This window comes from Carassius auratus, chromosome 36 (genome assembly GCF_003368295.1).
Source record: "Carassius auratus strain Wakin chromosome 36, ASM336829v1, whole genome shotgun sequence".
Lineage (NCBI taxonomy): Eukaryota > Metazoa > Chordata > Actinopteri > Cypriniformes > Cyprinidae > Carassius > Carassius auratus.
Window position 1 is genome coordinate 2,809,145 of NC_039278.1, and position 23,103 is coordinate 2,832,247.

Below are 23,103 nucleotides of genomic sequence, written 5' to 3' on the forward strand. Positions count from 1 at the left end.
CGTGATAAAGGTTCAGTGATGATGATATTTAGTCATTATTTTCATTGATGAAAGCAACACTATTCTAATCTAATCAATTATTCACCAAAAACAATATATCAGTGGACCAGGGTGGTCACTGTTTTTGTTTGTTTTTGAGTTGAGATCGACTTGCTTGTATTCCACGTTTGAAGGATTGTACTGTATCTTGTGTCTCTCAGCTCAGAACACGTCTTGCAGCAGTATGGATGACTTTGAGTGTGGGAATGGAGACTGCATCAAATACACGCTCACCTGTGACGGCATGGCCCACTGCAAAGACAAGTCAGATGAGAAACAGTCCTACTGCAGTGAGTGTGTGTGTGTGTGTGATATTCTGGAGGTGGTTATCAAGGCCTGCCACTCTAATGGTCTGTGTTTGTATTCAGCTAATCGTGTGTGTAAGAAGGGCTATAAGCGCTGTGTGAATGGACGCTGTGTCGGCCACAGTTCCTGGTGTAATGGCCGAGATGATTGCGGAGATAACTCGGATGAACTCTTCTGTAATGGTAAGACCAAGTATCCATACACATCATATACTGAACATCTGTAATGCTGCAGCCACAGCTTCAAATCCATTGCGTTCTATAGCTTTCAAACGTTCTGATGTAATAGAGTTTTGTTTTCCCCTTCCCGCTTTATTATAATGCTGGTGTTTTTGTCTTTTGAAATGAATTATAATTTTTTTCAGCTGGTGCTGGTGTTAGACCTGCTATGAAAAGTAAAATGAAACAAAAAGATGAACCGTCATATTTTGCCCCAAAATCAAAGGAAATTTTGAAATTATAATGGTTTTGAATACAGTTTTGTATATTGGAGATTAGAATATTGTTTGAATAATCTGATGCAGATAAATGTTTTGCAGCAGCTGCCCAGAGAATAAGCAACATACAGTGTTTTTCATTGTGCTGAATGAATGAATGAATGAATTTAAATAAAAAGTATTTCAGTAATTATTTGGAGAAAAGAATGAAATCACTATTGAGCACATTTACATGCATGTTCTTAAGCCAATTATGCTTAATAAGCTGCAAACGCATTTGGCCATGTAAACACTGTAAGGTCATAAACGGTGAAAGCATAAACTGGTCACAACAGGTCGTTTTTTTCCTCTTACTCTTACGATTACCTCTTATGATTTTGCACGGCATGTAAACGCAATAACCAGCTTTCTGTCGGCTTATTGAAGTGTGCAGGGGAAAACTGGTAATTTTAATAAGCTGATATTTGTGAGTCATCAGCTTACTGATGTGCATTTAAATATTCTCAATGAGAACAAGTGGAATCATAAAAATATGTCTCCTTCATTATTTGTTGTATTACTATTATTTGTTTATTGACTCTGTTTGTGTGTGGACTTGTTGTTTGCGTGTTCCAGCAACCCTGTGCACAGCGGATCAGTTTCAGTGCAGAGATGGATCATGTGTGTCAAACTCCAGTCGCTGTAACCAGGTGCTGGACTGTGAGGACGCCAGCGACGAAATGAACTGCTGTAAGTTTATTCATTCATTTATTTATTTACATGTAGATTAATAATAATATCCAGCCTCTTGCTTAAAGTTCAGACTTGGATTAGTAAATGTACCGGTGACACTCTGTTGATTACAAAAGAGGGTTATACATTAGATCAGGGAACACATATTCACTATTGACTAAGAGTTTCCATCAATAAATTCCTATTTTGCTGCTTATTAATAGCAAGGTAGTTGTTAAGTTTAGGTATAGCTAGGGTTAACCCTAGGCACAACTCTGCTGTGGATGTATTTTGAAGGCAGTGGTTGCATTAAAAGCAAATATGCAAATAGCCTTAGTTTATATATACACTATGTTGAAAGTATTTTACAGATATTTAGCAGAGATTTGCACCCTATTGTTTTAGTACATTATAAAACAGTATGCAATAATAACCATACCACTATACCCATGAAACACTTTATTATTGAATACCCATGTGGCACTTTTTGAATATTTCCTTTATTTTTATTGAAAATAAATGCCTTTCTAATCTGATATGTGATATGAAAAGGGAGAAGAATGTGAGTTCAAAAAGGATTCAAACTCCGGTCAAACACGTCAAAAGTTTTTGCTTTGTAGGACTATAAATTATTTGGATAATTAGTCAAAAATGTTAAGTATGTTGCATAGACCCGAATAAAAAATAATATTCTGATATTTAATATGAATATATTTTATGTCCAATTTTAATGTGTTACTTTCAGTAAAAGTGTGGTTATTTTATTGACTTATCTGACAGTATTATTAAAATTATTGAGCTAAACTAAGAAGTCTTACAACGTTCGTTGGTGCTCTTTGGTGCTGACATTTTATCTCCAGCAGCTACAGCAAGAAAACAGTAATGGTGGACTGCTGCTTCTCGCTCAGGGCGGGGTCTAGGCTAATAGGGCAGAGAGCGTCACAAATAGATGTTACTTTTCTACAATAGGGATACATCTGGAACTGCTCATTTGGAGAGTCTGTTTATGAATTATTGGGATTATTAAAACATTAGTGGATGAATTATTACCACTATAGGCTGGGTTTGCATTCAATGGCACCTTTAAATAACCTCTCTACATTTGAGGTTATTAGACTCTCTATATTTGGCACTTTCTTTTTTTTTTTTTTTTGGTCAATATAGAGCAAAACAGCACTCTTCTTCCTTGATTGATATTGCCCCACTATATAATTATTATCATAAATACAGAAAAACAAAAGCTCATACAGACAAACCTCACTGTCACTGTGGTGTGAGAACTGCTGGAAGCCCTGGTTTTCAAAGACTGAGAACAATTTATTTTAAGATGAGCTTTCAAGGCTAGATGTTCCTTTGAAGCCAAGAGAAGTTTTTTCACAGGAAACAAAATTACACTTTGATGTTACGCCCTTTTCCAAATTTGAAAGTAAAACTGTCTTTGTATTTCCATGACAGAAGCATCATGTGCTTGGCTTTCTGATTTTCTGAGTCCTGACCAGTGTTTGAACTCTTCATGCCTGTAAAGAGTCAAAGAATCACTTCATTTTACATTAATATCAAATAAAGTAAATAACATTTAAATTCAAAGTAATGACTGTTGTAATCTAAAATACTTTTCGGATGTAACTGTAATTTGATTACCACCCATTCATAATGCAGCTATAAGGAAATACGGGTACACATATTTAATGTTTTAAATATGTAACGTCACAGTTTGAGTTAATTGTGTCATTCTTTTCAGGTGTGTGTAATTAATTATCCTTGTTTGCTATGTGTTTGTCCACTCTCATCAACATCTAAAAGTAAAAGTTTATCCCTAGCCAAATAACACATGGTAGCAAGAGATTTCTTGAATGTTGTGCATGTTCTTTTGTTTCTTAAGCATTTGTGTTATGTCTTGTTTTTCAGCCATCTCTGATTGTTCCAGTTATTTCCGTCTGGGTGTGAAAGGCTTCACCTATCAGCGGTGTGAGTTCACAACGCTGTGTTACGCTCCATCATGGGTCTGTGACGGCGCAAATGACTGTGGAGACTATTCAGATGAGAGGAACTGCCCAGGTGAACACAAGCATACTTCAGCGGGGCGCTGCGTTTTAGACCCCGGGAAATGGGTGTCTTTCCTGGTCCCTTTTTTCTGTCTTTTCTTTTACAAGCAATGAAATAAAAATCTTTATTAAAAAAAGACACATTGTTATTGAAATCTCTGAACTTTAGGTTATTGAAAAATCTGAGCACAGTTTAAGTTGCTTATTGAAATCTCCTCTGAAACTCTAGAAAAGACTCGTATTTCTGAGCATCTCCATGTAATCTCATCACTGTCTGTCAGAAAGGATAGCTATTAAACAGGTCTTATTTGTTATTGTTATTTTTTTTCTTCATTATTTTTTATGGAAAGGCATTTTCTTTGCAATCAACAGATGTTGAAGAAAAGAAATAAATTATATATATATATATATATACACAGTACACTTAAAGAAGGAAAATCTCACATGCAACCTCTAATTCTACTCTGTTTGTTTTGACTTATCAGATAAGAAAAAGAGAAAGTGTCCGTCAAACTTCTTCGCCTGTCCCAACGGTCGCTGTATCCCCATGAGCTGGACCTGTGACAAGGAGAAGGACTGTGACAGCGGAGACGACGAGGCACACTGCGGTGAGTTACATACGTGTGTGTGTGTGTGTGTGTGTGTGTTTCTGTCATCATGGAGACTTTCTATTGACTTCTGCTGTGCTTATACTGTCCCCTAACACTACACTACTGGCATTTTCATTTAGACATTATTTATCATTTATTAAGAAATTATTAATAAACATATAGTATGTTTATTAAGCGGCTTACTGCATGGACAGTTGGCTACTCCTTAAAACTGGTATTCAATTTGGTGGATTTTATTGATTTTATATATATATTTATTTATTTTTTATTTTTTTCGGTTTGGTCATTTACAGATCATTCAATCCAATCATTCAAAACATAAACACAATGACCTGGTGCAGGCAGAAGCTAAAGCTTATTGTGCCTGCCCTTAACTTTAAAATCATAAATGCAACACATTAATGACAACATCTGTTCATAACATTAACATTAACACATTAGTGGACCAGTGTCCACCACACCAAAAGCAAGCCGCTTTAATTAATTTTCATTCTGTTGAATATTTTTCCATTGTTATTCTCTTGTAAATATTTTTAAACTGAAAAATAGACGTGGCTTGTTTTAACTCATTACAGCAACTATTCCATAATTTAACTCCTTTATTTGATAAACAGTGTTCTCTTAATGTAGAATGTACTTGTGGTTGATTAAATATACATAGTCCTCTGTGATTGTAATTACTTTCTCGCTGGGTAAATAATATTTGCAAGCATTTAGGAATTTTATTATGTTTAACTTGGTAAATAAACTTTGCCGTGTACAAATCAACTAAGTCATAAAACTTCAAAATTTTTGATTGAAGAAAGTGAATTACTTGGTGAATTGTAAGGTGCATAATTAATTAATCTGATAACCTTCTTTTGTAATAGGAAAATTAAATTGGTTCTAGTTTTATATGTATTTCCCCATATTTCAATACCATACGTTAGGTATGGTGTGACAAGTGAACTATAAAGTAAATGTAGTGCATTTTTGTTCAAAATACATCGCAACTTATACAAAATTGCAATCGTTTTTGATACTTTCTTTTGAACGTTTAAAATATGTTTCCATGTCATTTTACAATCAATAATTACTCCAAGAAATTTTATATGATTTACTCTTTCTAATTCATTTTCATTAATAGTGATCCTAATCTCATTATTTATCTCTTTATTACTAAATACCATAAATTTCGTTTTATCTAAATTTAGTGATAATTTGTTCAAATCAAACCAATTCTTTAATTTATATAATTCTTTCTCTACCACCAACACAAGCTCTATAAGATTTGGGCCAGAACAATAAATTGTTTTATCATCCGCGAAGAGAATAAAATTAAAAATATCCGATACTTTACAAATATCATTTATATATAACAAGAATAACTTGGGGCCCAAAACAGAGCCTTGCGGAACGCCACAATTAATTCTCTGAAAGCAGGAGGCAGCTCCATTTAAATAAACATATTAAAAACGATCTGTTAAATAATTTTCTAACCAAGAATATACATTTCCCCTAAATCCATATTTTTCCAGTTTATATAATAATATTCTGTGATCGATGGTATCAAACGCTTTCTGTAAATCAAAAAAAACTCTGATTGTATGTAATTTTTTATCTACTGATTGTGATATATTTTCTACCATTTTAACAACTGCCATTGTTGTTGACCTATGAGCTCTGAAACCAAACTGATATTCATTCATTATATTGTTCACTTCAACATAGCTATCTAATCTTTTAACAAATAATTTCTCTAATATTTTTGAAAATTGTGACAACAGAGAAATAGGTCAATAATTACAAAACAAATGTTTGTCGCCACCTTTATACAATGGGAGAACTTTTGATTCTTTCATTTGGTTTGGGAATATACCCGTTTTAAAGGATTGATTACAAATATATGTAAATGGATAAATAACATTTTCAATAATATTTTTAACCATAAACATATCAAACCCATCATTATCAATTGACTTTTTATTCTTGCAGTCTTTCACTATTTTCAATATTTCATCTTTATTGGTTGGGTTTAAGAAGAATGAATTTGGACTTTCATATGTAACCCCAATTTCCATTCCATTATTTGGAATGGGTACAATTTTCTTTGCTAAATTATTGCCTATGTTTACAAAATAATCATTAAACTCTTTAACTATTTCCTCTGTATGACATATTGTATCGTTGTCTTTATTAAAGTAATTAACACTATTCATATTGCTGTGTTTTTTATGTATTAAATCATTAAGTACCTTCCATGTTCCCTGAATGTTTTGTCTATGTTGTGTCAGCAATTTTGTGTAGTAATCTTTCTTATTATTTCTAATTATATTCACTAGTTTATTCTTATACGTTTTATATTTGCTTTCAGCATCTTGAGTTCTGGAATGTATACATTTCCTGTATAATAAATTTTTCTTCTTGCAGGACTTTATAATTCCTTTAGTAAACCACGGTTTCTGCATATTGCATTTGTATGTTATCGTTTTAATTGGACAGCATTTATTATAAATTTCTAGTAATCTCTCCAAAAAAATACCATAAGCCTCATTTGGATTTTCATAACTATAAATCTCATCCCAGTTACACTTATTTAATTCCATTTGCAGTGTTTCAATTGCTTCAGATGTTCTATGTCTCACTGTTCTTGAATATATAGTTGGACCTAATGGTGGTTTAAACACATTTTGAAAACATGCAAAGACAGGCAGGTGGTCACTAATATCAGTCATTAGAATACCTCCATCAATTTTACCAGTATCATTTGAAAATATATTATCAATTAATGTTGCTGATACTGTTGTTATTCTTGTTGGCTTGTTTTTCTATTACTGGGAATAATGTACTATTATAAAAAGCATTAATAAATTCTGTGGTCTTCTTATGTCCACCTGGATTAAGCAGGTCAACATTAAAGTCACCACAGACAATATTTGTCTTATTTCCATTTGAATTGAACATGTTCCCTATAAATCCATTAAAAATATCCAATGATGAACCAGGTGTTCTATATATACAGCAAACAATTATATTCTTTTGTTTTTCCATACGAATCTCAACAGTAACACATTCTTATATATTTTCAATAGTGGTTGACATACTAGCCATTATATTACATTGCAGACTTGAGTCCACATAAAGAGCGACTCCACCTCCTCTCCTATCTTTTCTATTCATTACAAACATTTGATATATAACGCTAAACATAATTTATTAATGGAAAAACAGCATAAAGTGATTGGAATTGTAATTGCATTAATTCAAAACAGCATAAAATAGTACATTTTACACATTTTAATAGTACAACATGCAGATTCAGACAAAAGGAAAACCAGAATCCAAATGCATGAAGTATAATAATAATAATAATAATAATTATTATTATTATTATTATAAGTGTTAACTACAGTAGGACTTTTGCCTCAAACTCCTAATTTGTGGATTATGATTAGTTAATAAGGTAGTTGTTTAATTTAGTTATGTATGTGTAGGTTAAGGGATCTAAAATCTGGTTATACAGAATACAGAATTAATATGTGCTTTATAAGTGCTAATAAACAGCACACAGTCAGTAATATGCATGCTAATAAGCAACTAGATAATAGTGAGAACTGGTCCATAAACTAAAGTGTTACCAAATTATTCTTTATCAATACTATGATTATTACTATTTTTAAACAGAAACTGAACTGAATACAAATGAAGAGTAAATCTGAAGCCAACATTACAGAACAAAATAAAAAAATATATATTGTTATGTATTCTGTGTCTTTTGTTTCATAACACCAAATGCATTTATAAACATGTATTCATTTTCTCAAATGAGGTTTTGTCAGGTTTATATAACTTTAGGGGAAACATTGTTCTCAGCTTTGCACAGTCTTTTAAGTGTGTTCTTTCTGCGAAGTCTTTTGAATAATGAACTAACAGATGGCTGAATGATTCTGCTCAGATAAGTTCTGCTCAGCGACGCAGTTTGAGTGTGGGAATCACCGCTGTATTTCCAGCAGCTGGGTGTGTGACGGGGCGGACGACTGCGGAGATGGAACGGATGAGGACAGCAGATGCAGTGAGTGCTGATCCTGAGTCAAATATTACATCTTAAAGTGTGTCTGATGACCACTGACATTTATCAACATAATGAATGAGGTGTGCTGAATCATGTGTGTTTTTATCTCAGAGAACAAAACGTGCAGTACAGACGCGTTCCACTGTCCAGACTCACACAAGTGTGTCCCGCAGCGCTGGGTGTGTGACGGAGACCGAGACTGTCCGGATGGAGCCGACGAGAGCTTGAAGGCCGGCTGTGGTGAGCGCTCCCAGACAACATTTGTTTTGGTGCAAATCCTGTGCACATGACTCCGTTAACATGTCTGTGTGTATTCTTGTGTCTCTTCCGCTCAGTGTTCAATAACACGTGTAAGGCGGGAGAGTTCATGTGCCAGAACAGACAGTGTATCCCCAAACACTTCGTGTGTGACCACGACAACGACTGCGGAGACGGCTCGGATGAGTCTCTGGAGTGCGGTATGTTCACGGTCACTCCAAACAAACACGATTATGAGAGGATCATCTCATAATTACCAAATAATGAGAAGAATTATGGCAATTGATCAATGCTTGACTCTCACTTGAATTAAGGACAGAAGAATTAGAATCATTCAGAGTCTGTGTATAAATAGATTCTCTCTAACTGCATATGATTCAAGGAGTTGTAATTAAGACATCATTTTGTTCTGGTAGATTATCTTTAGCTAAAACTAAAACCATTAAAGGGTTAGTTCACCCAAAAATGAAAATTATGTCATTAATAACTCACCATCATGTCGTTCCAAAAGCATAAGACGTTGCCGTGTCTAAATTTATTTTGCTCACCTTAAGGACATTATTGTTCAAACTAAAATAAACAAAGTAAGGGATAATCCACAGTTAGCTGTGCATTTAATGGATTTAATTCACACCTGCCAGCCAATCAGAATCGAGTGTTCAGACATAACGTTATAAGAGAAAATCAAACTTCAGGGAAGCTATTTTACTATATCGATACCCATCACTACAGAAGTGCATGTTTTTAATACCTACGATCATTTGTGGGTCTGTATTTGTCTTTGTAGAGTATCCTGCGTGCAAGGCCAATGAGTTCCGCTGTGATAACGGCCGCTGTCTGATCCAGAAATCCTGGGAGTGTGACGGAGAGTTCGACTGCCACGATCACTCCGACGAAGCTCCCAAAAACCCTCACTGCAACGGTCCTGGTATGAACTAAATGCTAATCCAGCGGGATATCTCTGGCCCGGTTCCAAATGATAAAACTCACCATCTATCTAACAGTCTATGTGGTTTCATGCCACCAAAGTGTGAAGGAGGTCTAAAAGAACAGGGTGTGTTTGGGGCCAAACTAGTGCAGAGTCACAGCAGAATGCAGAAAGATGTATCGAATACTGTATATCACACCAAACTGAGTATCTTTGAAAAGCAGTGTCCTAATGGACACAGCAGAGTTCCTCAAGGCATTGAATGGCTCTTTCTCTTCTTCCTAAAAGCAGAGAAGAAATGTAACGACACGGCGTATGCATGTGGGAACGGTAAATGCATCAGTGAGACGTTACTGTGCAATCTCAACGATGACTGTGGCGATGGAACGGATGAGCTGAACTGCAACATTAATGAATGTCTGAACAGTAAACTGAGCGGCTGCTCTCAGCTGTGTGAGGACCTGAAGATCGGATTCAAGGTAAAGATTTTAGATCATCTTAAAGCCTGTTTCCTTTCTTAGAAATGGTGATGTGGAACTATTGCACTGCCAGTGATTATACTCTTCTTCAGTATTTTGTCTCTTTAAATATTTCCCCATTTTTTTAGACGGGGCCACATGTCAAGTTTTCCTTTCTCTTTGTCTACATCACTATGTGTGGGGAAATTAGCATAACACCGCCCAGGCGTTTATGTTAATTACGTTACAGAAAGAAAGAAGGTGTACGTTTGATTCTGCTGTAGGATTGTTTATGCCGTTGTCGTCATGTCGTGGAGACGCTGTGTGTTTCGTTGTGAAAGCAAAACTACTTTGTTTGGTCTTCCAAAAGAGGACACACACACTTCTTATGTCATTTGGTTTTTTGTTGTCTTTTTGGAGTCTCCAAGTGTCCTTTTGTAAAGAAATCTAAATTTATCTTGAAGTAAGCTTGCATTAAATACAGTTTTGCAAGAATCACATTATAATCGTTCAGTTTGTTTTGCTGGATACAGTAAATAATGACAAAATGATTGTATTAAACAAGATAAATGGTATATGCTTTGTTTCATGATAAGTGAGATTATTCATGATTAATAACACAAAAAGGGTGTGATTTAATCCAATTAAAAACTTTTCATATATTTAGATTTAAAGTTAGATGGGTAGAACAATGACATCATTAGTAGTAAGTAGAAAAAAGACTTTATTAATATAACTTTTCTCCGCAGGGACATAAAAGTGTCTGAAGTAGAAGAACCATTCCTTTGTTCCTGTGTTGTCTCCTTTATATAAATGCAGTCAACAGTGTGAAATCATAAATGAACAGGTATCACAATCCGATACTTACCGTTCTTATGTGTTTCTCTCTCCAGTGTAGATGCCACCCTGGCTTTAGACTGAAGGATGATGGGAAGACGTGTGTAGATGTGGATGAGTGCTCCACCACGTATCCCTGCACACAGCACTGCATCAACACACACGGCAGCTTCCGCTGTGTGTGTGTGGACGGCTTCCAGCTCAGCCCCTCTGACCCCACTGTCTGCAAGTCCACCTCCGGTAAGAGTCGGACTGCCTGTCTGTCCTTTATAGTTACAGACACAACATCTGTCCATGTTACATCTGTCATGTTACACAATGGTTCAGTTAGATCAGGGACTCTCAAATGCTTGTGAAAAGTACACTCTCCAAAGGAATTTACCTCTGGATTTGCCATTTGCAATGTTGATCCTTTATTATAAAGAAGCATTCCGATTTTAGTTACAAATCGTTCATCTTATAAACAAGTGCCCTGTTCTGTTGTTTCTTTTTTACTGTAATATGTCTTCATTTTTTTCACTTTACTGTACAGACGAGGAGCCGTTCCTCATCTTTGCTAACCGGTATTACTTGAGAAAGCTCAACTTGGACGGCTCAAACTACACACTTTTAAAGCAGGTATTATTTGTACTAGTTTTTCAAACATTTAATTCCAGCTGTTTGCCAGGTTCCTCATGTATGATTTCTTTCCCAGGGTCTGAACAATGCTGTTGCATTGGACTTCGACTACAGACAGCAGATGATCTATTGGACCGATGTGACGACTCAAGGCAGTATGATACGACGCATGCACATCAACGGCAGCGATGTTCAGGTGATTTGCATGCAACTGCATTGTTTTGAATATTAAATAAATAAATAGTTAAAGTTTGTTGAAAATGTCCTCACCCTCAAGCCATCCAAGATGTAGATGAATTTGTTTCTTCATCAGAAAAGATTTGGGTAAATGTAGCATCACATTACTTGCTCACCAATGTATCCTGTGCAGTGAATGGGTGCCATCAGAATGAGAGCCCAAACAGCTGATAAAAACATCACAGTAATAAACCTCACTCCAGTCCAGTGAAAAGCTGCATGTTTGTAAACAATAAATCCATCAAGAAATATTAAATTCAAAGCATCGCTTCTAACTAAAGATGAGTCCTCTATCTATAATACTGCGTTCTCCAGTGAAAGTCCTCTTCATCTGCACAAATCAAGCACTGATTACAGGCTAAACTAATCCAAAACAGCTTTAAATAAACATGTATGTGTATTTTGATATGAGAGACAAAAGGGAATGGACTTTTTCACTGGAGGAAGCGCTATGAAAGGAATAATTGACTCAGGTCCAGTGTATTATTAGAAAACAATGCACACCTGAGGTGTAACGGTCACTCTGAAAAGGGTGCATATTATTTTCTAATAATTCACTGGACCAGAGTCAATTATTCCTTATTGATTACACCACCCCAAATATTGTTCAGATACTGTAATTTGATTTGACCTTTGAACACTCTTGTGTGTTGGATTGATTTCTGACGTATCTCATTCCACGTATAATGTGGGGAGTGTGACAACGGAGTTGAGGAACCAAGCGCAGACTTTATTCCAAAGAGTGGTCACAACAGGCAGGACCAGACAGCAATAAACTGGTATAGTCCAGGGGGGACACGCACTGACAAACTCTAAGCACTTACCCTCGTGTGAATCCCACCACCATTTTGAAGTGCAGTCCACTTTGGCAAGTGGACAAGGGAAGTTTACATGGACATACTCTCCACCCCTCAATTTTGACTGAGGGAGCGATTCTGCTTCATATGTACACCACAGGACAACTATGACATCATTGCAGATCGCGTTTAATTTATCCCCACCCCAAACAACTCTTGAAGATTGTAAACAAAAAACCAACTCCATAGCGGATTCTAAGTGATCAAGTGCTTCGGACATTCCCCATTCCATTCCAAGGGTTCTGCCAGTAGTGCGCACTCACGCTATCTAATCAATGGCATACATCCATGTAAACAAGATGGAGGGAACTTTAAGGGCATTAAAAAAATGAACTAGATTGCAGCCCTTAATAATATAACTGATGGGAAACTGGTGTGAATGTTTGGATCCTGGATGAGGGATCATGGGAAATGGAGTCAGGAGAAAAAAAAAGACAATACACATAATTGTGATACCGTACGCCTCCGTTGCTAATTCTAAAACATAATTTTAGAAGTAGGCTGGGGCCATTGATAGCAGACTACTGCAGTTATTAGAGAGAGAGAGATGAAGTGTGTGTGAATTACCTGAGCCTGTGTGTCTCTCGGAAGTGTTCAGCAGCAGTGTCACTACTAATAGTGAAACTGCTTCATGAACAGTGCCGTTATCACCTCACTAGTGAGAGATGTCATGTTTCTTTAAGTTGCTAAACTGTTTAACCAGAAAATCATCAGAGCACCACTAACAAACAATATGTTTCATTGTTTACTATATCTGTTTGCTTGGTCAGTGTCATTGTGGGTTTTGGCTCTTTTGCTGTTTTAGGCTGTAAGGACCTTTGAAATAACTGAAATGATTTGGCAGATTGATATGTACACGTAATATGGTCAAGATTTGCCTGGAACTATATTCGCCATGCATTTCCTTTTATGGCACACCTTAGAACATTCGTCAGCCAATCAGATTCAAGCATTAAACAGCCCCATAGTATAATATGGATTATAGTATACAAGCAGCTTTCCATTGCATTAATTTGATTAGTTGTACATTCTTGTGATGTTTTTATCAGCTGTTTGGATTTTAATTCTCAATTGTTTAAGTTTTCTGAAACTGGACATTGGTTTGACTCTGCTGCAGGTTCTCCATCGCACATCCCTCAGCAACCCTGATGGTCTGGCTGTTGATTGGGTTGGGGATAATCTGTATTGGTGTGATAAGGGGCGGGACACTATTGAGGTGTCAAAGCTGAACGGCGCATATAGGACAGTCCTGGTCAACACGGGACTGAGGGAACCCAGAGCCATAGCTGTGGATGTCCGCAATGGGTAAAGATTGAAAATACCTTAATTGATTTCTTTTTCCGTTATTGTGTTCCCATCTTTCTGTTTCTGTTAATAAGGATCATGAAGTGTAAGGGTTTTCTTTGTCAGGTACCTGTACTGGTCTGACTGGGGTGATAATCCACACATTGGCCGCATTGGGATGGATGGCACCAACAGAAGTGTGATCATACAGGACAAGATAACCTGGCCCAACGGCCTCACTCTGGACTTCATCAATGATCGCATCTACTGGGCAGATGCCCGAGAGGACTACATTGAGTTTGCCAGCTTAGACGGAACCAACAGACATACAGGTGAAGACAAAATCTCTAATATAACCTATTCTGTGAAGGGGCTGCAGGTAATCATAGCTGACTATAAACTCTAGTAAAGAGGGTATCATGAAGTAACTTAGACTTTAGCAATATGAATATGAATAGTTCAGTGTGAAAAGTTCAAAAATAAGCAAGCAAGCTCTTCATGACTGGTCAACCAGGCCAAACATTGGATACTGATTACTAACTGTTATACAATCATAAAAATAAAAATATATACTAATAATTTAGTCTCTGATGCTTACTAGGGGTGTAACGATTCATTTTTATGGATAGATACATCGATCAAATGTCTAATCATACAATGTATCAATGCCGAATGTAAAAAATTGAGACCTGTAGTATAAATAGGCACCTTTATTTTGGCACTGTGCAACTTTTCATGCAGTGTACGCCTAACCATTACTGCCAACCTGTGTATTTACGTTCAAACTCACCCATCAGCGTAACGCTGTTTGATAACTTCTGAGTCAGCACCCATCCAAAGCACGCGCACACAGACAGACGCATCTCAGTCAGCACACACATACTGCATTGAGTTCTCGCTTTAGCTTATTTTTGTGCTTGGAGGAACAAATACAGACAAAATCACAGCAAAATGTGTGTCTTGGTGAATATCCTGTAAACAGTCGGTTATATATTAACGTAACAATTGTGAAAGAAAACACGTGTATCAGAATATTGGTTCTGTGCATTCTGTCTTAAAGTGAAAACAGACTTTTTGCTATTGCTTATAATTTGGAAAATATTCTTAACACTTAGCCCTGCATGAAATCCAGACTGCGATGTATAGTAGCAGCCAAAAAAAAGTCTTAAAGCAAAATAAGTTTTAAGGGCTTTATTTTTGTATCAGCAAATATCGTATCGCTGGGTATGAGAATATTTATCGTATCATGATGAAACATCCGATTTGCACCCCTAATGCTTACGTAGATTTCACTTATTTGATCAAAATGCAATATTAATAGTAATATTGTGAAATAATTGTACAATATAAAATACCTGTTCTCTTTGTGAATATCTGTTCAAATATAATTAATGCCTGTGATCAAAGCTGAATTTTCAGCATCATGACTCCAGTCTTCAGTGTCACATGATCTTTCAGAAATCTTTCAGATCTTTTTTTTTTTGTTTTGCTAAATAAGTATTCATTCTTTATGACCCCAAACTTTTGAACAGTGGTGTATTTAATAAATAATATATAAAATGGTAATTAGAAAACAACATAACATGTTCCATGTCTCATGTTGTGTGTTCCTCCCCCACATGCTCCAGTTTGATTACTATGCTCATACTTGTTTTCTCCTGTTCCTTTCCCTGTTCAGTTTATTTGTTCACAGGTGTGACCCTTTAGTTTCTGTGTATTTAAAGTGTGTTCTGTCCCTCATTTCCCATCCGCTGTTAAATCTCATTCTGTGTTCTCTGTGATTTACTGTGTTCCCTGTTTTGAGTTCAGTAAATACATTGGAAATTACTTTACTCCTCGTCTCCTCGCTCCTTCGTTCCCATTCTCCCCGTGTGAATCTTGACCAATATGAATTAAAATATGAATTATTAGATTCCTACTAAGTGCTTCAGTGAATTGAAGAGAGTATTTTATATTTGCTTGTGTTGGTGTGGTTAGTAATCCATGTGTCTGTGCTGCAGTTTTGACTCAGGACATCCCGCATATATTCGCCATGACTCTTTTTGAGGAGTACATCTACTGGACAGACTGGGAGACCAAATCTATCAACAGAGCTCATAAAACACTGGGCACCAACAAGACCATGCTGATCAGCACCTTACACAGACCCATGGACGTCCACATCTACCACCCCTACAGACAGCCAGAGGGTCAGGACACTCTTTCACACACTATCCCAACTCACTTATTGGATCGTCTCAGATGATCTTGTTTTGTGCCTTGATGTTATCTCTCTTGAAATCGTAGGAGCTGTAGCTGTAATGTTGTGCACTCTTGTCTCCCATTGCAGTCACAAATCACCCGTGTCAGACAGACAATGGCGGCTGCAGTAACTTGTGTCTGCTCTCTCCGGGCGGAGGGTATAAATGTGCCTGTCCCACTAACTTCTATCTGGCCGCTGATGGGAAACAGTGCATGTCCAACTGCACCGCCAGCCAGGTGAGCACAAGATACTTGACCCAGATCATGAGCTTAGACTTTAACCCAGTCTAAATCAGAACCACATGTACCATATCTCATTTGAAATATGTTCCTCTAACGTCTCTCATCAGTTCGTCTGCAAGAATGACAAGTGTATCCCGTTCTGGTGGAAGTGTGACACTGAGGATGATTGTGGCGACCGGTCCGATGAGCCGGCTGACTGCCGTGAGTGATGTGGATTGGAGAAGATACATTTACCCACTGTGGTGTAATTAACAGATGTGTAATAAAAGCACATGTGTACATGTTTCTTTCAACAGCTGAGTTTAAATGCAGACCGGGTCAGTTCCAGTGTGGTACTGGGATCTGTACGAACCCAGCGTACATCTGTGATGGAGACAACGACTGCCAGGATAACTCTGACGAGGCCAGCTGCGGTATGTTTCACCACACGCTACCGCGGTTTTACTTCTGCACTAATTTCTAAATGGATGTTGACTTTTGCTTTACTGTACCAAAGTAAAAAAAAATTCAATTAGGTGTATTTTTCTCAGAATATTTCTTTATTTTGGAAAACTTTTACATCACTTTTTTGCTTTCATGAATTTCATTTAAAAAAAAATGATTTGTTCCTTGTTATTTTGAACTGAGAAACCGAGGCATGCTAGCATTGTTGATTCGTGAACATGCTTCTTTTCATTTTAGCCGCTGAATCAGCTCTGATCCAATGCAGCTCTTCTAACTATAGATCATGTTAAATTACCATCTCCTCTGCTAGAGCAGTTCATACAGTATGATGAGCTAATGAGATATAAAACTAGTGTATTTGCAAAACATACTACTTCAAATATGAACTCATTCTGCTCCATGTAAAGGTTTTATATTGTTCTACTATTCGTCACACATCTACACATCTAGACTTCTAGCACGCTGGTGCACAGTTATAGGACTCCACGGTCAAACATTCATCTGGCATTAATAATAATTATTATTTATATGTATGTTTTCCTTAGTTTTATTTAAATGTTCTTTCTGTTCTCAATGTCACATATTCTTCTAAAAAATGTGGCTCCTACAAAAAAAAAAAAAAAAAAAAAATCATTTTCTACACATTTGGCGAATAAAGCTCATTCTGATTCTGATCTCCCTTCATTTACTGTATGTAAAATTGCACAATAATAAACCGTTTTATCAATCGGTACATTTTACTTTTAATAACTCACCTTACATAAAAAATCAAGTAAAATAAAAAAATAGTATTACAATTTTTAATGGAGTAACATTTTATGGTATCTGTACTTGTGCTCCAGTAGTTTGTTCTTTGTTCACCAGTTCTTTTAATTGCATGACACTTTAATATAAGTAATTGAAAAATATCCAGGATGACATAATACAAAATATGCTCAAATGGTATTAGTACTGTGCTTGTGAACTTTATGATAATTCAGATTATTGTTAATAGTAAGTACTAGTGTCTTTTATGGTCATGTTTCTATTTCTGTCGTTTTATAAAAGCTTGACTTTGTGCCTAAGAACACTGTCATCTGTGGTAAGACTGTACCTCAGCTGGCTTCAGTAAAGCAACAACTTTATCAATTTTACACCACTGATGTGTTTGTATGTGTTTTGCAGATATCCATGTGTGTTTGCCCAGTCAGTTTAAATGCACCAATCCCAGTCGCTGTATTCCTGGAATATTCCGCTGTAACGGCCAAGACAACTGCGGAGAAGGAGAGGATGAAAAAGACTGCCGTGAGTTTCATTATAAGACAATACGACCTAAAAAATAAGACGTAAAAAGCTTTCTGTGTTTTAATAATCTCACAAAGCCATGATTTTGATTTTAATGTGATCAGTATAGCCACGCACATACTGTCAGTAAGATTTTTCATTATAATAATTTAATACAAAATTAATACTTTTCTTCAGCAAGGATGCATTTCCCCTTTCGAGTTTTAAATATTCAAAATGTAAAATCAAAAATGATCAAAAGACCGCACAAGGGTTAAATGTTTTGTTAAACACATGAAGATAATACAAGAGAGAAATTCGTAATAATAACGTGAAGAAAACAGCAAATGCAAAACGCTAAGACAATATCAGACAAATTATGAAAAGGGAAACAAAGGTCTACAATATATACCATGGAAATAATGAGGATCTAAAAAAACGATCAGAAACTTTAATCAGTCAAGTTGGAAACTTAATGGACCAGGAACTAAGCAGGGAAAAACTCAACACAAAAACAAAGACTAAAAGGAATTAAACGTATTTCAAAGTAAAAGTCATTAGAAACACAGAATACAGGTGGAATCTTACAGCTAGCACCATAAAAGAAAAAGTAAGTCTGTGTTGGAAGGAAATGGAAGATCCCAGAGGGAGGGAAGAAAGGCCAGGACACTTGGACAGGAGAGACGGAGCCAGGGGAATCGGAGGGCCATGGTACAACGATGAGACGAAGAGACTGAAGACCCACCGGAGCCAGGAGACTGGGGATGTGGGGAAAAAACAGAAATCCCAGAAACTGATTTCAACTGAGGCCCCGTCTAGAAACACAAATGCCACCCCTTCTAACCCCCAAACCCGACTCTGTTTGATCCAAACTTCTGTTACGCTTTTCAAGGAGACATTATTTCGATCTTAGTCCAGTTTTCATTTTCATGAAGCTGCAGCAGGCTAAAAAGGAAATAATGAGGCGCTAAACAAGAAAAATCAGAAACCATGGAAGCAGAAACAGCTACTCTTGAAACTCAAAGGAAGATGACCTAGAAAGGGTAAACACAAACTCCAACAGGAACAAAATATATGTCAGTCTTTAGTAAAAGTCTTTAGAAACCGCATGCAGGTGGAACATGACATCTCATGATTTCTGAAGGATCGTGTGACACTGAAGACCAGAGGAAGCAAATCACAGGAATAAATGACATTTTTAAACAGAAAACAGGTCTTTTAAATATAGTTATAATGTTTTTACTGTATTTTTTAATCACATCAATGCAGCCTTTGTGAGCACAAGAGACTAAAATCTTACGAACCCAAATCTTTTGAATATTAGTATATATTTGCACACAAGTATGACATTAAATGTATTTTTGGCTAAGGCTTTACCCTACACAGGTAAGGCTATAATGTATATTTTAGTGAATGTGAGTGAAGTATAACCTGTTGATGTGTGTGTAGCGGAGGTGACATGTGCACCTAACCAGTTCCAGTGCACTATATCCAAACGCTGTATCCCGCGCGTGTGGGTGTGTGACCGCGATAATGACTGCGTCGATGGATCCGACGAACCTGCCAACTGCAGTAAGAGGCTTGAATTACATTAAAAACTCATTTTACATAACTTTTAATCCTAGTTCACTGTACATTATCCATTGCTGAGCCTGTTGACAGATAGAAGCAGGCATGGTTTTGTTCTCAGAACAGCTTAATACGGTGTAGTGTATCTGCTGATGTAGTCGTTCGATCAGTCAGCATGTGTTGTTCTCTCTCTCTCCGTAGCTCAGATGACGTGCGGTGTGGATGAGTTCCGCTGTAAAGACTCGGGCCGCTGTATCCCAGCTCGCTGGAAGTGTGACGGAGAGGATGACTGTGGAGACTCTTCGGATGAACCCAAAGAGGAGTGCGGTGTGTTGAGATATTTGTAGTTTTGTTAATAAAAAATACAATTTGAATCAACACTTACAGAGAGAGTCCACCTAGAAATAAAACTGTATAGAATTTGCTCATGTCATTCCAAACCTTGGAAGAGTTTGGCTCATTGTCAAAACACAAATCAAGATACTTTTAAGCAGAACTTTAGAGGATCTAAAAAGGTTATTAAGGTTTCTTAAACTAATTCATATGATTTGAGTGAGCTTTATATGTTGAACAGATGTAATTCAGGCATTTATTTACATCTAAATGATGAATGATCGACACGCATAACGTGAAATAAAAGTGCACCTCAGTCATGTTATTGCCAGCCCGAGACTTGAACCTACAACCTTAGGGTTAGGAGTCTAGTTAGGAGTACATACTGTACATAGAGCTCAAACATTTCATGGTGTCATGCCTTTATGACCTTCTTGAATCTTCTAAGTTTTGGTTTGCTGGACTTCCAGTGGAGAGACAGAAACCTCTTGGGTTTCTTTAAATAGTATATTTTTGATATTTTGATATGGAAGATTAACCAAATTGTTATGGGTTTGGAATGACATGAGGGAGAGTAAAATGATGAGAGAATTAGAATCTCCCTTAACTTTTGAAATGTTAACGTTTCTATAATTTGGAGTCATTTTGGACTGTGACTGTGTATTTAGATGAGAGGACGTGCGAGCCGTATCAGTTCCGCTGTAGAAACAATCGCTGTGTTCCCGGCCGCTGGCAGTGTGACTATGATAACGACTGCGGGGATAACTCGGACGAGGACAAGTGTGGTAGGTTTCCACTGCTGCATCTGAACACTGAGACCACACAGGTCCGGACGAACATCACACACACACACACACACACACATCCACCTCACATGACAGCGGGAGCAGAGCGCTGCTGGTGGGCTCTCAGACCGGTGGCTGATGGTGATATCAGATGATCATTGTCATTCTCATTTATTTGTTCATGAGCACTCTTTAATGAACAAGGAACTTTATTTCCCCTGGTGCATGTTTTTGTTTGGTCTGGTCATTTACGTGTCTACATCTTGTTTATTCTCATTTCACACTGCCACACTGATGTGGGTTAGAGGTAGGTTTCCTCTTCAGTCCTGAACCTCTGCTTCAATGGCTGCTCGCTGATGAGACTGGAAGGCTCGAGTGTTTCTTTTTGTTTCACTGTGCATGAAAAACTGACCTGAACCTAAACGGCTTATTAAGATATAATCATGATGGTCATCGATTAATAATGAGCATGTTCCAGTGCTCAGCAGCTAGCAACTGTGAAGTCTATCACTGTAGTGTGTGAGCAGTTATGGATTGAATGTGAAATATTGTATTTATTTGTGCCTGCAGCACCCAAACCTCCATCTGTCCTTGTGTCCCTGGTATGATCTGTACACCCTTAACAATCATTTTACCTTCAAACCCTCCTTCACCAGCTGACGTGATCTAATGAGACTCTTCTGGGTGAATGGGAAAAAAAATGTCCATGCCACATTTTATCATTACATTTAGTTTTTAGACAACATTGCTTGGTTTTAGGGCCATTAAGATCTGTATTTTATTTTTATTTATTTATTTTTATTTTTTTTATTTTTTTTTACAACAAAGCACATTTTCCTCCTAAACATCTCGTATTAATTCATAATTCAGAAGACTTTAACTTTTGAGTTTGTTTGAAGCTCGTGCTATAATCAGTGGCAATTCTTATTCACTTGATACATTCTAACATAATGGGTCTAAATTCTAAACTATGCAATGAAATTCTAAAATAATGAGCCCTACTTTTCTAAAGAAATTAATACATTTATTTACAAAACTATTCATTAAAGTAATCAAAAGAATGAGAAGACATTTATGCATTTTATGCAGTTTTTTAAGTACAAGTATAAAAAAAATCTTAATAAATACTATATATATAATTGTTTACAGATATAGATATGGAAGTAATTATATATTTTCGATCAAGGTATTTTCGATCATCAATGAAATGTTATTATTCTGATTTCTGAAGATCATGTGACACTGAAGACTGGAAGAATGATGCTGAAAATACAGCTTTGATCAAAGGAATAAATTATATTTTAAAATATTTTACATTATATTATAAAATAGAAATATTATTTTACATTGCAATAATATATCACAACATTAATAAAGATTAATACATAATATTTCATAATAATATTCCTTTTACTGTATTTTTGATCAAATAAATGCAGCCTTGGTGAGCAGAAGAGACTACTCTCAAAATCCAACCAACGCCAAACTTTTGAACAGTTGTTACAAATTCAAGAAAACATGTTTGTTTTGTTTATTTATACATGTATACATTACTGTGATGATATAGAGATTTGATTTTGTATTAGATAGATAGATAGATAGATAGATATGTCAAGATTTTAAATATATTTACCCTAACATGTTTTATTTTCTTCATGCTAAATATAAATATAAATATGATTTCTTCCTTTTGATTATGTCGTGAAATGTGACCTGGACATGGTTTTGACAGGTTTTGTAAGACACACCCTGCTGTATTGTAAATTCTGAGTGGATATGTTTGAGATGTAAGCGGATGGGGTGTGTTGTGTGTGTGTCAGTGCCCAGGCAGTGCTCTGAGAGTGAGTTCGCCTGCACCAGCGGTCGCTGTATTGCTGGCAGATGGAAGTGTGATGGAGATCACGACTGCGCTGATGGATCTGATGAGGTAAGATCCCAATTATTATTCACACCTGCTTCAGGAGAGTTTTCATCCGTGATGACCCTCATTAATGGCAAATGCTCACTGCAGTATGTGCCGTGTGTGTGTTTTGCAGCACGGCTGTGACGTGAAGTGTGATAACGACCAGTTTCAGTGTAAGAACGGTCACTGTATCCCGTTCCGCTGGAGGTGTGACGCTGATGCCGACTGCATGGATGGCAGCGACGAGGAGAACTGTGACACTGGAGGTTAAAAACACACGCAAAAACGTCTTAAAGTCATGTAAAACTGAAACGGTCATAATTGAAGCATTAGTTCACCCCTACATTAAAATGAGCCTCACTCTCAGACCATCCAAGATGTAGATGAGTTTGTTTCTTCATCAGATTTGGAAAAATGTAGCATTATATCACTTGCTCAGCCATAGATGCTCTGTAGTGAATGGGTGCCGTCAGAATGAGAATCCAAACAGCTGATAAAAACAACAGTAATCCACAGCACTCCAGTCCATCAGTTAACATCTGGAGAAGACAAAAGCTGTGTGTTTATATCAAACAAATCCATTAAGGTATTAGGCCAAAAATTTTGCCAAAATATGAAACCATAATTCATAATATTGCTTTCTCCA

The 23,103-nt window shown here is 36.6% G+C and overlaps 1 protein-coding gene across 7 annotated transcripts in view; it reads left to right on the forward strand.

Moving 5' to 3' along the window:
* LOC113054967 (low-density lipoprotein receptor-related protein 1-like) overlaps positions 1-23,103 on the forward strand; it is a 181,190-nt gene that overhangs the window by 99,921 nt on the left and 58,166 nt on the right. For 4 of the 7 annotated variants that reach the window (XM_026220795.1, XM_026220797.1, XM_026220800.1 and 1 more), the window contains 25 exons: positions 201-329; positions 408-527; positions 1,397-1,510; positions 3,401-3,550; positions 4,023-4,145; positions 8,083-8,199; positions 8,311-8,439; positions 8,535-8,657; positions 9,245-9,385; positions 9,674-9,864; positions 10,737-10,920; positions 11,213-11,298; positions 11,375-11,494; positions 13,510-13,697; positions 13,803-14,008; positions 15,677-15,865; positions 16,006-16,154; positions 16,268-16,361; positions 16,457-16,573; positions 17,769-17,888; positions 19,317-19,439; positions 19,638-19,763; positions 20,438-20,554; positions 22,375-22,481; positions 22,591-22,723. In XM_026220795.1, the coding sequence (XP_026076580.1) occupies positions 201-329; positions 408-527; positions 1,397-1,510; positions 3,401-3,550; positions 4,023-4,145; positions 8,083-8,199; positions 8,311-8,439; positions 8,535-8,657; positions 9,245-9,385; positions 9,674-9,864; positions 10,737-10,920; positions 11,213-11,298; positions 11,375-11,494; positions 13,510-13,697; positions 13,803-14,008; positions 15,677-15,865; positions 16,006-16,154; positions 16,268-16,361; positions 16,457-16,573; positions 17,769-17,888; positions 19,317-19,439; positions 19,638-19,763; positions 20,438-20,554; positions 22,375-22,481; positions 22,591-22,723 (3,396 nt within the window). The remainder of the gene's footprint in view (positions 1-200; positions 330-407; positions 528-1,396; positions 1,511-3,400; positions 3,551-4,022; positions 4,146-8,082; positions 8,200-8,310; positions 8,440-8,534; positions 8,658-9,244; positions 9,386-9,673; positions 9,865-10,736; positions 10,921-11,212; positions 11,299-11,374; positions 11,495-13,509; positions 13,698-13,802; positions 14,009-15,676; positions 15,866-16,005; positions 16,155-16,267; positions 16,362-16,456; positions 16,574-17,768; positions 17,889-19,316; positions 19,440-19,637; positions 19,764-20,437; positions 20,555-22,374; positions 22,482-22,590; positions 22,724-23,103) is intronic. The other 3 variants (XM_026220798.1, XM_026220799.1, XM_026220802.1) reach the window with 1 other exon arrangement.